The 15569-nt window shown below is 27.0% G+C and overlaps 1 protein-coding gene across 1 annotated transcript in view; it reads left to right on the forward strand.

The window, feature by feature from the left end:
* Positions 1-262: 262 nt before the first annotated feature.
* LOC136072033 (uncharacterized) overlaps positions 263-15569 on the forward strand; it is a 44231-nt gene continuing 28924 nt past the window's right edge. The window contains exons 1-5 of the mRNA XM_065819986.1: positions 263-285; positions 6613-6935; positions 10617-10848; positions 11376-11689; positions 11777-11823. Of these exons, the coding sequence (XP_065676058.1) occupies positions 6648-6935; positions 10617-10848; positions 11376-11689; positions 11777-11823 (881 nt within the window). The 5' untranslated portion in view covers positions 263-285; positions 6613-6647. The remainder of the gene's footprint in view (positions 286-6612; positions 6936-10616; positions 10849-11375; positions 11690-11776; positions 11824-15569) is intronic.

Below are 15569 nucleotides of genomic sequence, written 5' to 3' on the forward strand. Positions count from 1 at the left end.
TTTTTCATTCATTTGCCCAAAAAGTAATAAATATTTAAAGTAATAAATATTTAGGACGACTAGACACAATTTAACCTTTAGGTTATTAGACAGTGATGATTAAATATTTGTTTTATTAAATGTTTAGACAGGTTTATTTATTTAAATAAAACCACCAATTACTTTATTAACACATATTTTAAATTTTTGCTCTCGTTAATGCAATGACGTCATCATGTGAGAGCTGCTATATATAGGGTGCAGCAACATTTTATCTTAGTGTTAAAAATACTGAAGAAAAGTGAGGTAACAATTTTTATTATGATTAAATATAGTATATTATTGTTACTATGATTAAATATAATATTAAATTAGCTTAATTGATATTGATATAAATTTTTAAAATTACGCTTAATTTTCACTAATTACTTTTTTCACTCAGTTATCTCTCTTACACTTTAACTTTCTCTCTTCAACTTGCTTTAATTTATCTCTTTAGTTTGTTGTAATTTGTTATATTTCTTCTATTTTTTGACGTACAAAAATATAATTCAACCACACCTAACCATACGCTTTACTTTTTAAAGACACAGTGTAAAAAATTTGTAGTGTATGCAGGGTCAGACTGGCACTAAGGGACCCTGGGGGAGACAAAAATGGGGTCCTTATAGGTAGCAAAAGATTAAGCAAAAATATGTTAAACCCTTAATCACATTTCCTTAAAAATAAAATATATTTATTAACATAAATGATATTCTTCAATTTTTCTTATATTAAGTCCAGGTTTTGTTATCTAACTGAATTATGTGTATCGTATTGTTTTGCTACAATCATTGACGTCAATCGCTTTGTGATGATTCTTTCTTTTCTCATTTCTTTGTAAATTCTTCCTAATCTTTCTCAGATCTTATCGGCAATTTTTCTAGTCTCGTTATTACGTGAACTTTGATGTTCACTTCTTTAGTGTTTTATTGTCAAAATTTTAAAGATTTTTTTGTACTGTTGTGATAACGTGTTTAATAATTTTTAGGTAAAACTTGCATGTAAATTTTATTTCCTTATTTAATTGAGGTTTCAAATATTTCCATTTTAATCTTCTGGGTCTTGACATACTCTTAAAAGATCTATCCTAGTCTCTCTCTATATTGAAATGATGGTTATTAGTTTTTGGTACGCTAATGAGAACACTAAATTACAAATCTAAAATGTTGCCGATATAACAAAAGCAGCGGCTATAAAAGAGGGTTTTATAAGTCCGATTATACTTGCTTTCTTTGCAATTTTTTTACTTTAAATCTTTTATTTATATTTATATTTTCATTTAGATATATTTGGAACAAAAAATTAAAAAAAATTTTTTTTTTTGAAAAAATAATACTTTATGTTATTTTTAGGTTTCAAATATTGAAATTGTTAAAATTAATTAAGAAATTATTTGCGTACTCCGCATTAATTGTTACGCCGCGTCCTTGTCCTAATCCATATCATGCCATATATCGCCGCGTCCTAATCCATATCAGGATTAGTTAAGTCGATTTTAATGTTATTTTTAGAAATATAATTATAATATTGTTGTTCGCATCTATTGTTCATTATCATTTAACATCGATTCAATTTGATTATTGATATCTTTAAAATTGAACCGATATTTTTTATAGTAGCACTTAAATGTTTATTTCTTTTAAGTTTTTAAACCTTATAATAACCTTGGGGAAAAAATTCACAGAAAAGCTTCTTTTGCGTTTATTTGACACAGTTAAATAATCTTTTCAAATTAATCCGAACACCTGCATAATGCTGGTGTTCGGATTAATTTGAAATGATTATTTAACTTTATTATTTAACCCACCCCCATCCCCACCAAAATCTGAAAGTCCCAAAAATATCTTAGAAATTGAGAATCTTTTTTTTTTTAGGAGACACAAATATTATACAAAGTACAAAAATTTTTCAACATAAACCCCCTCTCCCACCAATAAATCCTGTATCCGTAACTGGTGTTTATACATACAAATATTTGACAAATAAGTGACAAATACAATGAACAAATACAAATACATTAATATAATGAACCTATACAAAGTATATAAAATATACATACAAAGACAAATATTTCAAAGTAACAAATAAAATGCATGAAAAAAAATCTTAAAAGTTAAAAAATTTCAAGTTAAAGACATATTATTAAAGAATTTCTTTATAAACTATATTGCGAGTAAAATGTCTTTTATCATTATGTATAATAGTGTATGCAAAAAAAAAAATTTATTCAAAAATAGCGCCATTTTTACAGCATTACGGAAATAAGAAGAGTGGTGCTTATATTATAGATTTTCTATATTGAGTTATACATCTCTCACCGCATCTCCTACCCCTCCCCCTCCTCCCTCCTATGTTTTTTATTAGGAATAGGGAAATAAATAAAAAAGAAAAATAAACATCGAAAACCACTAATTTGGGTATAAACCAAGAATGCGTGGGTATAGGTGTTGGCTTTGAACACTTCTCAATTAATGACGCCAGATTTTGAACTTTAATGATGGAAAAACAATTTTGGCAAATCTAAAAATTATAATAGATTAAAACAATAAATATACACAAACATATCTTCCGTTCTTAATGTTAACGCAATTAGTAATATACAATAAATAGTTAATTAAATCTAATAAGATTAAAAAAAAGCTAGTAAGTTTTTTCTCAACTAGTATATATAGTGTATACTCTACAGTAAAACCTTTCAGATAGCTGGCGTTGAAAACTTAGCAGTGCTGATCCGTGATGTTTTTTAATACAAAGTTTTTTGTTAGGAAATAACTATAGATGAGTTTAATAAGGAGCGGATAGATACATTTATATATATATATATATATATATATATATATATATATATATATATATATATATATATATATATATATATACATATATATATATATATATATACATATATATATATATATATATATATATATATATATATATATATATATATATATATATATATATATATATATATATGTATATATATATATTATTTATCTTATATATATCATCTTATTATTATATTATCTTATTATTATATTTTTTTATGTATATATATAAATATATATATATATATATATATATATATATATATATATATATATATATATATATATATATATTATTTATCTTTTCATGTAAGCCACTTTATTAAGTTATAGATAAAACTATATAAGTTTATCACTGTAATCGGTTGAAATTCGGACGATATTTAAATTAAAAGTTATAAAACGTTAAAAGGAGAACAAAACTATAAACAGAAAATAGGAAAGTGGTGGAAAATAAATATTTAATGGCAAAACGAAGCAAAACTAATAGTTGACTCGATTCCTCGATATCAAACTCAGTCGCAACATGATTCAACTTGTTTAAATGAAGTTTTTCATTCAAAGAATATTGGAAAACGAAAAACTTTTCAGAAGAAAAAAACTTGATGGAGAAATAAAGGCAGTTAGACCAACTTCAGACCAACTAATATTTTTCTTAAACTAGCAACGAAAAAAAAAACTGCGGATTATATGGTAAATCTGCAATATAAACGATAAAAAAAGATCACCCAATGTTTCCAGGTTACCAATACTATTTTCAGTTAAAACGATATAATATATTTGTTTCGATTGTAAGTTCTCTTTATGGCAGGCTGTATGGGTTTTTGGCTTTAAAACCCATACAGCCTGTATGAAAAAGAGTCGTTGAACCTTATTGGACAATAGAGAAGAAATTACTCAGATAAAGAGGAATACTGAGGAAAAGAAGAAAATGTGTAAATAATATTAAACATTTCCAAGATTTATGGATTTAATATACAAAAAAAAATGACACATTTTTTGTAAAGTACTCCTCATTAAACCCACAAATTGTGGGTTTAATGAGGAGTACTTTACAAAAAAATGAAATTACTTGCGTGTCGTAAAGTTGAAGCCTTATTATTATTTTTTTTTTTACTAAAATAAAAACTAAAAATTTCACTAGGTGGTGACGTTAATAGGAAGTTAATGGCTCTTCTATAGGCTGCTCATTAAAAAATTGTATAGAGACCATGAAATTGCCATTTTTGTTTAGTTGTGAAGCTTTTATTGTTTACCGCTGCCGCGTTATAACATTTATGTATGTAAATAAGCTCTGCTACAGATATAGGTAAGCTATTTCGCTTTTCTTTAACATTTATAAGTAACTTACTTTAAGTACCTATTACCAAAAAATTGGTTCTAGTTATTGCTTTCCTTCATGGCAAAAAGAAAAGAATATTTTTAAGTTTTTTAACATTTTAAGGGAGCAACAGGAAAATAAATTTCCTGCTTCTTCAATCTACAATGAATATGAGTCAGGTCTGTCCACTGTTCCTTATAAGCTACCCATAAATCTCAGTCTTACAGGGTCTAGAAGATTTTCTAAAACTGTTTTAGCAGAGAAAGGGATAAATCTAACTATAACTTGTTGCATTGGTGCTATTGGCTTTTACCTGCCACCTTTTAATATATCTGTAGGGATAACGGCTGAATCAGCAATAAAACCTTTTTAATTATTTTCGAGGCACTTTTATTTAGACGTAAAACAAAGTAAAAAATCTCCTGCTCTATTGATTATTGACAATCACAAATCTCACTTAATTTTGTAAGCTATATTATATTCCAGAGAAAAAAACATCATCATGTTTGGGTTGCCGCTCCAAACATCACATCGTCTCCAGTCTCTTGATGTGTCATTTTTTGGCCCATTAAAAATTTACTACAGCCAAGCATGTGACAGCTTTATGGTAACTCATCGAGGAAAACCTATAATAGACAAAAATATTGGTGATCTTTTATGCACCGCTTTTATTATACTAGCTACTGTTAAAAATTGCCGTTAATTGGTTTAAAGAATGTGGAAAAGAACTTTCAAAACCCACTTGTGTTTAGCAAACATAACTTTGCTGCTGCAAAAACTGCTTAACATGATGTTGTTGGTAATGAAACTGAGAAAAATAATGCTAATCCTCAGACTCAATCAGAATTAGAAAATACTAATTCCAATGCACAAAGAAGTCAGTTAGTGATTTTGATTTAAAACTATTGCCTAAAGCAAAAGAACGAGAGAAAAAGCGTGAAAATGAGCTCAAGCATTCTTACAAGTACACACATAAAATATGTTTCACTTTTAGTGTTGTCATCTTGCCCGGAGGTCAAAGTCATCTTGCCCCAGTACTGGGGTAAGATAAATATGACCTTGGGGCAAGATGACAACAATTTTAGAGGAAATGCAATTTAAAAATCATCCGAATTTCAACCGATCATATTAATTTTATTAAATGTAATCTTTGCATTTCAAAGTATTATTTATACAATTTAGTGTTAATTAAAACTAGTTAATTAAAAAATATTTATATTCTTTTAAGTCAGTTTTATGAAGCAGGTTGTTCGAGATGAGGCAAGTTGTTCTAAGATTGGGCAAGCTGTTACGAACAATTATCAAAACAATGCAAAAACATTTTTGATAATTATTTGCCTACATTAAAATATTATCAACATTAAAAACAAACACTTTAAAAAACTAATATTAAAAATGCCACTTTTATATTGATTTTAAATTATTAATTATTTTGTGTTAATACATTACTATAATAAATATTTATAACATATACATTATATGACAAATATTTATAACCTATACATTACTATAACAAATATTTATAATATATACATTACTATAACAAATATCTATAATATATACATTACTATAACACATAATAGATTATAACATATGATGAATTTAATTTTTAATAGTAATTTAATTTCAAGCAAAGCAATAGCAGAGAACCCGCGAGATATTAACAGCGTATATAAAATTGATTTAATTTTTAATATAGTTTTATATCGGTTATTGAGTCGTTGAATTTGACATTGGTAGTCTCTATTTCGCTATTTAGACACCAATTTCGACGGTATCCTTCACGTCTGCTCATTGAAAATTATTTATTTTCTTACGAGACGACCTACCTAAACCCAAACTCTCAGTTAATAAAAATACACATACTGCACCAATTTCTATTATCAATCTCTATTCAGTTGATGGATGTACACTCCCTTTCCCCGCTTGACTATCACGAGTTAGCGAACGTGAAGAACCTACTTTTGCCAACATTTGACATCAATTTTAAAAGTTCAAAATGACGGGCATTTTTTAAAGCAATTTGTCGAATAGTTATTGAACCAAAAAAAACTTTAATTAAAAGATACAAACATTTGTTCTTTTTAGAGGTTTTTCTTGACATATTGTTTACTATTAATACTTTGATTGTTAATTAAAACCAACCAAATGCATATAAAAAATGAGCTGAATGTTTATTTGTTGATTACTAAATATTATATTTTATTAGTTTTAATCATGTTACTAAAACCATTAAAATACACATAGAATATTTGTTTATAAATCATGTACAAGTTTTATTTAATGTTGTTTGCATAAATTAGTTAGTGTCATGATTGGTTCTCATGATTACAATATTCAATAAAAAAAAAAAATTCAAAATGAAATTTTTTTAGCATTAAAATTTAAAAACGAAATTGAATACAGCATATTGAGATTTTCTGAATTTTTAAAAAATTTTAGTTTTACATGTACACCAGCTTACAAAAGAAAGTGGAATGAATCGCTGCTTTACTGTCATTTTTTTAGTTGTTTTTTTAACGGGCATTTATTGTAATAGCATCCAAACAAGACTAGACAAATTTGCACGTTCTACTACGCAAACTGTGCAAAAGTTTACCGATAATATAGGAAATGAGTGGAATAGAAATTCCGATATCAATAAATTAGAAGTATTGCAAAATGATGTACTCTATTTGGAACATTATAAAACCTGTCAACAACCAAATAACGTAAACAGTTTCGTAAAAAACACTTCTAATATAACATTTGAAGAAGTTGCTCAGGTATTATTTTTTTGTTACTCTTTATTATTATAACATATATCAATGTATGCGTCCGCACGCGCGCGCGTTTGTGTCAGTGTGTTTAGGTAACGGGTCGTTAAAGCGAAAAGTTTAAAAGCGATGTTATAGCGAAGTTCTCTTTGTTTCCTTTTTCAAAATCATACAGCCTGGTTTTTATCTTCATTTTTAAAAACGTTGCATTTAAACAACTTTTTATTAATAATTTAAACAAATGTTTTATCAACAATTTTATATTATTAATTTTATTACTTTTTATTAAAACTTTTTTTAATGGTTTTTTTAATTTGGCTTATGTAAACTAACCATGAGCGAAACTAGGTTTTTTCAAACCGAGACGAGACCGAGACGAGAAGTTAGTACTTCTCGTGAGACCGAGAACGAGACGAGACGAGAAATTTAACAATTTTTAAAAACAAATTTATTAAAATCCAAGTAAAAAAAAAAAATGTAAACATGGTTATGACAAATAGATACAAATGACATTTGTCAAATGTAAACAACTTTTTCAAATATTAATTCAGAATTTTTTTGCCAAACTTTTTCAACAAGACAATGTTTTCTCAGATTAAGATGATTTGTTCTACTTTTTCTGGGTGTAAGTTGTGTCTGGATGATCGGAAGACATTTCCACCTGAGCTAAAAACTCTCTCTGATTTAGTTGAACTTGCTAGAATAGCTAAAATTTGTCTAGCTAATGAAGAGAGTTCTGGCAATGTATTTGAATGCAATTTCCACCAATCAAGAATCGGAAAGTCTTTTTTGGCATCAGGGAGATATTCATACTGGCACATTTCGCTCAAAATAGAATTCAGTTCAGATGTTGGCTATTGTGTTTCAAGTCTGACGTTTAACTTGCGCTTCAGTTTTGAATTAGGGGAAAAATCTGCCTAAAAGGACTCTGGCAACAGGTTGGCACTCAACATTATCCTTAACCTGTGAGGCTAACCATTCTTTTGTTGTTTGAAATTTTTTGAAGAGCTTCAAGTGAAGTCCCTTTAAAGCAGGATTTAAGTAGTTTGCTGCAACACTCAATAAGTTTCCAGTGTGACAAAGAGGAAATCTTTTCTTAACGCAGGATTTCAAGTTTTTTGCATACAAGACATCGTAGCCATTTTTTCCATCCGTTTCAATAAATTGATCAATTTTGTCACGGATTAAATAAAGAGAATCGGCGACAATGTTAATTGTTGGAATAGACTTAGCCGACCACGTTTCTGTAGCTTCTTTAAGTGGTGCCAAAATTTCTACTGCTCCCTCGATTGATTTCCACTGTGATGCACCGATGGTCTTTGAAGAAAAAATATCTTCATTTGCACATAAGCTGATAATTGCACTCTTTAGCTGCAGGACAGAAGCCATGCAATCCAGTTCACTATTCCATCTTGTGTCAACAGATTAGCGTAACTGTCTAAAACTGATTCCTTGAGCGTCTGATTCTGATTCAAGCAATTCAGCAGCAACTGTTGACTAGTGAGTTAAAGAAGCCAAATCTTTGCATGTTTGCAACGCATCATCCATTCCAGCAGTCATTCCAAGTCTCGAACTGCACATTGCAGTTCGATTGCTTTTTAGATTTGGCGCAATCTCCGTTATTATGCTCTTCATTCCAGCTTGAACTTCTCTTGACCGAATTGAAAGCTTTCTTGAATATGTTGTTCTGTGATGAAGGCTCAGTTTAGGGTTTGCAATGTCAAACAATTACTTGAAACCTCTTCCTTCGACTGTTGAAAAGGATGCCAGATCAGTGCAAAAGTAATCCAGCATTGCAGAGTCAAACTGTTTTTGAATGGAATTGTCTTTGTCATATTTAGACTTTGTTTCAAACATTTTGACCATAGTTCGTTGTTTCTTCTTAGGAGGAGGAAGAAGAGAGTCGTCAATTTTTTCAGAATACTTAACGTAATCTTGGCTGTGTTTTTTTTCGAGGTGACGATGAAGTCCGCTTGTGTTTCCATTTTTTGTTTTCAAAGACTTTTTACACGCCTTGCATTCAGCACCGTCACTTGTTTTTTAAAAATATCTCCAGATTTTGTTTTTTCTTGGTGACATTTTTGATCGTTGAAATGAGGCAAGAATATTTCTTTTCAATATGAACAATATGTGTCAAATTGAATTCCACTGGTAAACTAATGAAATTAAGTCGAAAGTGCACCATTTTATACAAAAAGTTTTTGTATTTAAAATCTAATTAAAAATATTTAAAATCTAATTAAAATTTCTTAATTAGATTTAAAAAAAAAATCTAATTAAAAAATCTAATTAAAAATCTAATTAAAAATGTAATTTGTTTTTGTCAAAAACAAATTAAATTTTTAATTAGATTTATTAAAATTACCGAGTCAAAATACGAATTAATTAAAAAAACAAATTATTAGGCATTTCGTAAATTATAATAATTTTTAATTTGGAAAATAATATAATATTTAAGTCTCGTTCTACTTCTCGCGAGAATTTTCTATTTCTCGTTTCTCACGAGAAGTCCCATTTCTCACGAAAAACGAGAACGAGACGAGATCTCGCTCATGGTTAATGTAAACCAGTAACTTTTTTGCTTTAAAGTTAACGACCATGCACCGTTTTTATTATGTTTTATTTGAAAACGAAACCGAAACCTTTTTAAAAATTAAATTTATTTAAGTAAGTTTTCGTTAGGTAATTTTAAACACATGAAAATTATCCATAAAGAACCTGTTTAGTTACCTCTTTAAATTATATATCTATTTACTGCACTTTTTGTTTATTTTTATATGTTTAGTTATTTTTAATCTCTTTAATTTACGTTTTTGGTATTTTAAATTGCACAGAGTGTAATAAAGTGATTTACTGTAGCTAATTACGTATCTACCGTAGCCATCGTAATAACAACTACTATAACAATAATTAAAGAATTAAGTAATTATTAGATTTCAACTAATAAATTAAAAAGAATATATAAAATTTAATTTAAATAATTGGATTAAAACATTAAATAATATATTACTTTAAATACAATTTGTAAATTTTATTTAAAAAAACAGTGCTATTCTTACCCCTAACTTATTTCTATTATATTCTTTAATTCATTTCAAGAGGTTTTTTGAGAAATTTTTATGAATCAATAACTTATTGATTCATAAAAATTTCTCAAAAAACTTCTTGAAATGCATTAACCACTGCTGTCAAACCGGGTTATTTTGAGTAATTTCAGCAAACTTTATTAATAGTTCCACCTTATTGAATAAGGTGGAACTTTTAATAAAGTTTGCTAAAATTGCTCAAAATAACCCTGTAGTAGTGGTAATCAAAACTGTCAAACAGGACAGTTTAATTATTATCACTATGTTTGTTCAATAGTTTTGTGTATAAATAAAATATTTAGAAAATTATTTTTATAATAAAAAAATATAATTTTAACACTAAATTAAAAAAAAATTTAAGAAAATATATTTATTTTTGATTAAAAACAGTAATAATGATATACATAAATTTTAAAAGTTTGTTTTTTAGATTTCAAATTTTCATCTAAAACCATTCTTTCTTTTCTTTTTATAATTTTTTCCTTTTTTTAAGAATCATGCAATTTTTTAGAACCTGGATAGAGAAAATTTATAAAAAAAAATGTTTATTTATTTAGTATCTGTTTGTGTTATACATAAGACAAACATATTTTTCTTTTTTTAGAAGGTTGGATTTAATAAAGTTCACCGCAAAGGTCCTCCACTCCGACCAGATTGTAGGTTTGATTATGTTTTACTTTCAAAAGAACTAAATATTACAAATCGGTTATATGGAGAATTATGCTTAATGGAGATGCTAACTGGTGGTGCTGCTGTAGGTGACTATGATAATGATGGTTTCCAGGATGTTTTTTATACTATAGCTACAGAGAGAAGTGTGCTCTATCGCAATAATGGCAAGTTCTTTTATATTATTTAATTAAAAATGTAAATTTCTTAACAGTTTTTAGAAAATATTCTTGTTGAATTTTATGCTACAAGTTAAAAAAACACACCAAATGTTTAAAGGTCATAGTTTAATCATGTGCTAGTTCAAATTTTGGAACTGGGTAAACATAACATATGGGTAAAAATATTGATTAAAAAGTATATTTTTAAATCAAAATTTATATCAATGTTTTTATTTTTCCTAGTTCAAAAAGTAGTAAGGGTTTGTTAAATGATCTTATCGTTTTATGTGATTTTTTTTGGGTAAAATAATAGAGTGAAGTAATTAAAAATATTTTTGAATATATGCAAATAGATTTTTGATTGTTTCACTTTATTTTTATTTATTTACAACTGTAAACAAATTTAAGTATTAAATATTTTAGATTTTCAAAATAAGTTATTGATGTTATTATTAAGTTAATTTAAAATTTTTTGTAGTTTTTCAAAAGAATTTATTTTGTTTTTTGAGTTTTTTTTGTATTAAATATCACAGGGGATGGTACATTTACTGATGTTACATATTCTGCAAATGTTGGCCCTGCTTTGTATGGCAATGGTGTAGGCTGGATTGATGTTGATGCGGATGGTGATCTAGATCTTTATGTTACAACAGTAGGTGACAGTCGGCATTACTTGTACATAAATCAGGGAGGGAGATTTACTGAAGAAGCTCTAATTAGAGGAGTATCTATGCAGTTTCCAAACATGCGCAATTTAGCTGGAATGACACCTACATTTGGTGACTTTGATTTGGATGGATATATTGATATTTATGTTTCAGAATGGATTTTCCATTTTTATGGAGAGGTAAAGTAGAAAAAAGAAAACATAAAAAAAAAAACATTTTTAACAAATCAGATTTTTTTAAATATTTTTTTAATTAAAAATTATTAGGTGACTGCCAATCGACTTTTACGTAATCTAGGAAAAGAAAAACCTGGGTTAGTATTTTTCTACTACCTAGGTTGTTAGGAAAGTTCGTAGAACTCCCCTATAAAAAAAAAAAAGTTTTTTTTAATTTTATTTTATTAAATGTTCAAAATAATGTCCATCATTATCTATACAAAGTTGCATTTATGCTCTTTTTTTATACTCTTCTTTGGGTATACTTAGAAGTAGTTTTGTTATGCAAGTCGAATAGCCAATAATAAGATGGAGATAAAGTTTGGTGAGTATGGTGGGTGGCGAATTATTGTAATTCTAGCTTGGTTTAGACTATTTGTGATGGTTTGAGTCACATGGGCTCAAGGGTTATCATGGAGAAATTTTAAATTTTGAGTGCCTGTTTAGGTCTTTGCTTATTTATTTTGCATATAAGAGGTTTCAAACAATTTTTTATATAATATTCGCTAGTAATAGTGTCTCCCTTTTCAACTTAACCCAAATGAACAACACCTGTTTTTTTGAAGATGTAGAACATATTTTTTGGCTAAAACCTGTCACATCTTATTACAGTTCTTGGACTTTCACCTTCACCGACCCAACTAGTGTTAGTCAACTTTTGTCCAACTTGTCTCAAATAAAACCACGACTCATCCCCTGTAGTAATATTACATAGTCTCCATGGATCGTTTCTGAAAAGGGCAAAATTTTCCTTACATGCCTAAACTCTATTCTTTTTTTTTTAATTTTCTTCAATAATGGTTTGAGGGTGCCCTGAACAAGGATTATCTTCCAAGCTCTCTCTACCATCTTTAAATAAAGTAGCCCACTTGGCAACTGTTCTATATTTTGGAGCTTGGTCACCATGAACTAAAACCAATTCATCGGTTATGGTTGTGCTGAAACTAGAGCATGGATTTTAGTATATGCTTGATATTCAAATTTTTCAATTTTTTTCTTTTAAATGGATATAATAAAATTCAAATTATTTTAAAAAATACTTAAAATGTTCATAATTAAAAACAGTTTAAGATAAATATTTAATTTACTTCCTGTCTCATTGTATCTTTATAGATGGAGTTCTATGAACTTCTCTAACAACCTAAGTAGTTTTTACTATTTTCTTCTTTTTTAGGTTATAAACATTTTTGAATATTTATAATTTTATTTTATTGAATAAATCTTATGTTAAAAGAGTAATGTTATATATATAAAATATATAAACATATATAAAATATATAAATATATATGTATATATATATTTATATATATATATATATATATATATATATATATATATATATATATATATATATATATATATATATATATATATATATATATAAAGTAGTAGAAAATCACTTAACAAAATTTCTTTTCATTTAACACTGCGTTTCATCAATAAAGACTCATCAGAAATAAATGATCAAATTAATAAAACTTCAATTTATACCAAAAATTAAATTACAGGAAGTCACAAATGTCTTAACTACTTTAAATTTTCACACATTTATGGAATATGTTGACACTATCATAAAAAGAGTCTTTATTGATGAAACACAGCGTTAAATTAAAATAATTTTTGTTAAGTGATTTTCTACTACTTCATAATTGCTCTGTTCTTTTAAGAGCATTGAGCACTCTATTTTGTAGAATACATTTTAAAATTGTTTAAATGTATATATATATATATATATATATATATATATATATATATATATATATATATACATATATATTTATATATTTTTTATATATTTTATATATATATACTTATAATTTTATTCTGATTCACTCCCATATATTATATATATATATGTGTGTGTGTGTGTGTGTGTGTGTGTGTGTGTGTGTGTGTATATGTATGTGTGTGTGTGTGTGTGTATGTGTATATATATATATTATATATATATATATATATTATATATATATATATATACATGTATATATATATATATATATATATATTATATATATATATATATATATATATATATATACATAAATATATATATGTATATATATATATATATATATATATACATATATATTTATATATTTTATATATATATATATATATATTTATAATTTTATTCTGATTCACTCCCAACAAGGTTGCAAGCAACCACTATTAGGTTGGGAAATAAGAATAGAGTTAGAGCAAAGTAACGGTTGACAGAAGACTTAGTTGAGGGTTGTATGAGTCAGGAAAACATGAAGGTGGGAGAGAGTTCCAAAGCGTTGAAGTGCAGGGAAAAAAACTAGACAAATAAAAGTTTATAGAACATGCAGGGACAGATACAGTAAAAGAATGAGACTTTGCTGAATGACCAGTTAAGCGAGATTGAATTTTAGTTGATAGAACTAGAGATGATAGCTCCTTTGAGCAGCAACCATAGATGCAACCATAGATTGAGAAAAAGATGCAACTTTATGATGATAGAAAAAGGGGCTCAAGCTTAGCAGATAGACCAGGTCCAACTACGTTTATAATACATTTTCAGACCTTGTCTTGATGAGAAAGAGCATCATTAAAAGAACCAGCCCAAATATGACAACAGTATTCCATACAGGAAGGAATGGAATACTGTTGACAGAGATTCGTAGAGGTAGAGAACGGACTCGGAAGAAAGAAAGTGGTGAGCATGATAAAGTGAAGCAACCTTAGCAGATTCTAATATAGCAATCGATTGTTTATATGCTTTCCAAGAAAGGTCAGTAGTAAACTATATATATATATATATATATATATATATATATATATATATATATATATATATATATATATATATATATATATATATATATATATATATATATAGTATTACTCTTTTAACATGATGAGGAGAGAGAGTTATAAAGCATTAATACATATAGGAACAATAACCAGTTAATAAAATGTAGGTATCACCATGGTTGGTTTAAATATAAATGATCTAAGTTAAGTCTAAAAATAACTTAATCAGTTAAACAAATTTTTAGTTTTTATTTTATCATTAAAAACTCTGTTCTTTTTTTAGACTAGTTTTTTAGATGAATACCAGAAGTGGCTATAATAAGTTGTTTGTTTGTGACTTTTATTAAGTGAAGTAAATCTTTTTTTTATGCAGTCAGTTTTTTATGTTGTCAATAAGTTAAGTAAATTTTTAGCTTTTAAATAACTTTTTAGTAAGTAACTGTTTTGGTATTCTTTTCTTGTAATGTGCTTCATGATTTTTCTTTCTCAATGCTTGAATAACAGACAAACTGCATTTAAACTTTGTAGCTAAGTTTTTTTTGTGACTGAATTGAGTTGATTATTGATTTTCCCTTTGTTTTGTCTTTTGATTTTCCATCACTTCCCTGTTTTCTTTTTAAAGTTTTTCTTGCAATGCATTAATTCTAAGAGTTGATTTTCGAACTTTTAAAATTATTGAATATAAACATGATGGATTTTTAATGTAAAATTTTAAATTTCTTTTTGATGTAAAATTTTAAATTTTTATTTAGATGTAAAATTAAAATTTAAGTAGTTTTTTTTGCAATTTAAAAGTTCAATTTGAGATTGTCCAAACTTAAACTAATCATGGTGATTGAAGCAAAACGGAACATTGTTTCAGTCACCATGAATATTTATATTGGTATATTTTTCATAGTTTATAAAACAAAGTGTAGATGTGTTCATGATTCAGGTCAAAAACACAGTAAAATTACTAAGTTTCCTTGTTTTATGTTTGAGTAGGAGAGCAGAGCAAGAGTCTACATAACATTGGCCTAACATACATAACCTTGGCCTTAAATACATAGCATAAGCCTAACATACATA

The sequence above is a fragment of the Hydra vulgaris genome, chromosome 15 (genome assembly GCF_038396675.1).
Source record: "Hydra vulgaris chromosome 15, alternate assembly HydraT2T_AEP".
In the NCBI taxonomy this organism is placed as follows: Eukaryota; Metazoa; Cnidaria; class Hydrozoa; order Anthoathecata; family Hydridae; genus Hydra; species Hydra vulgaris.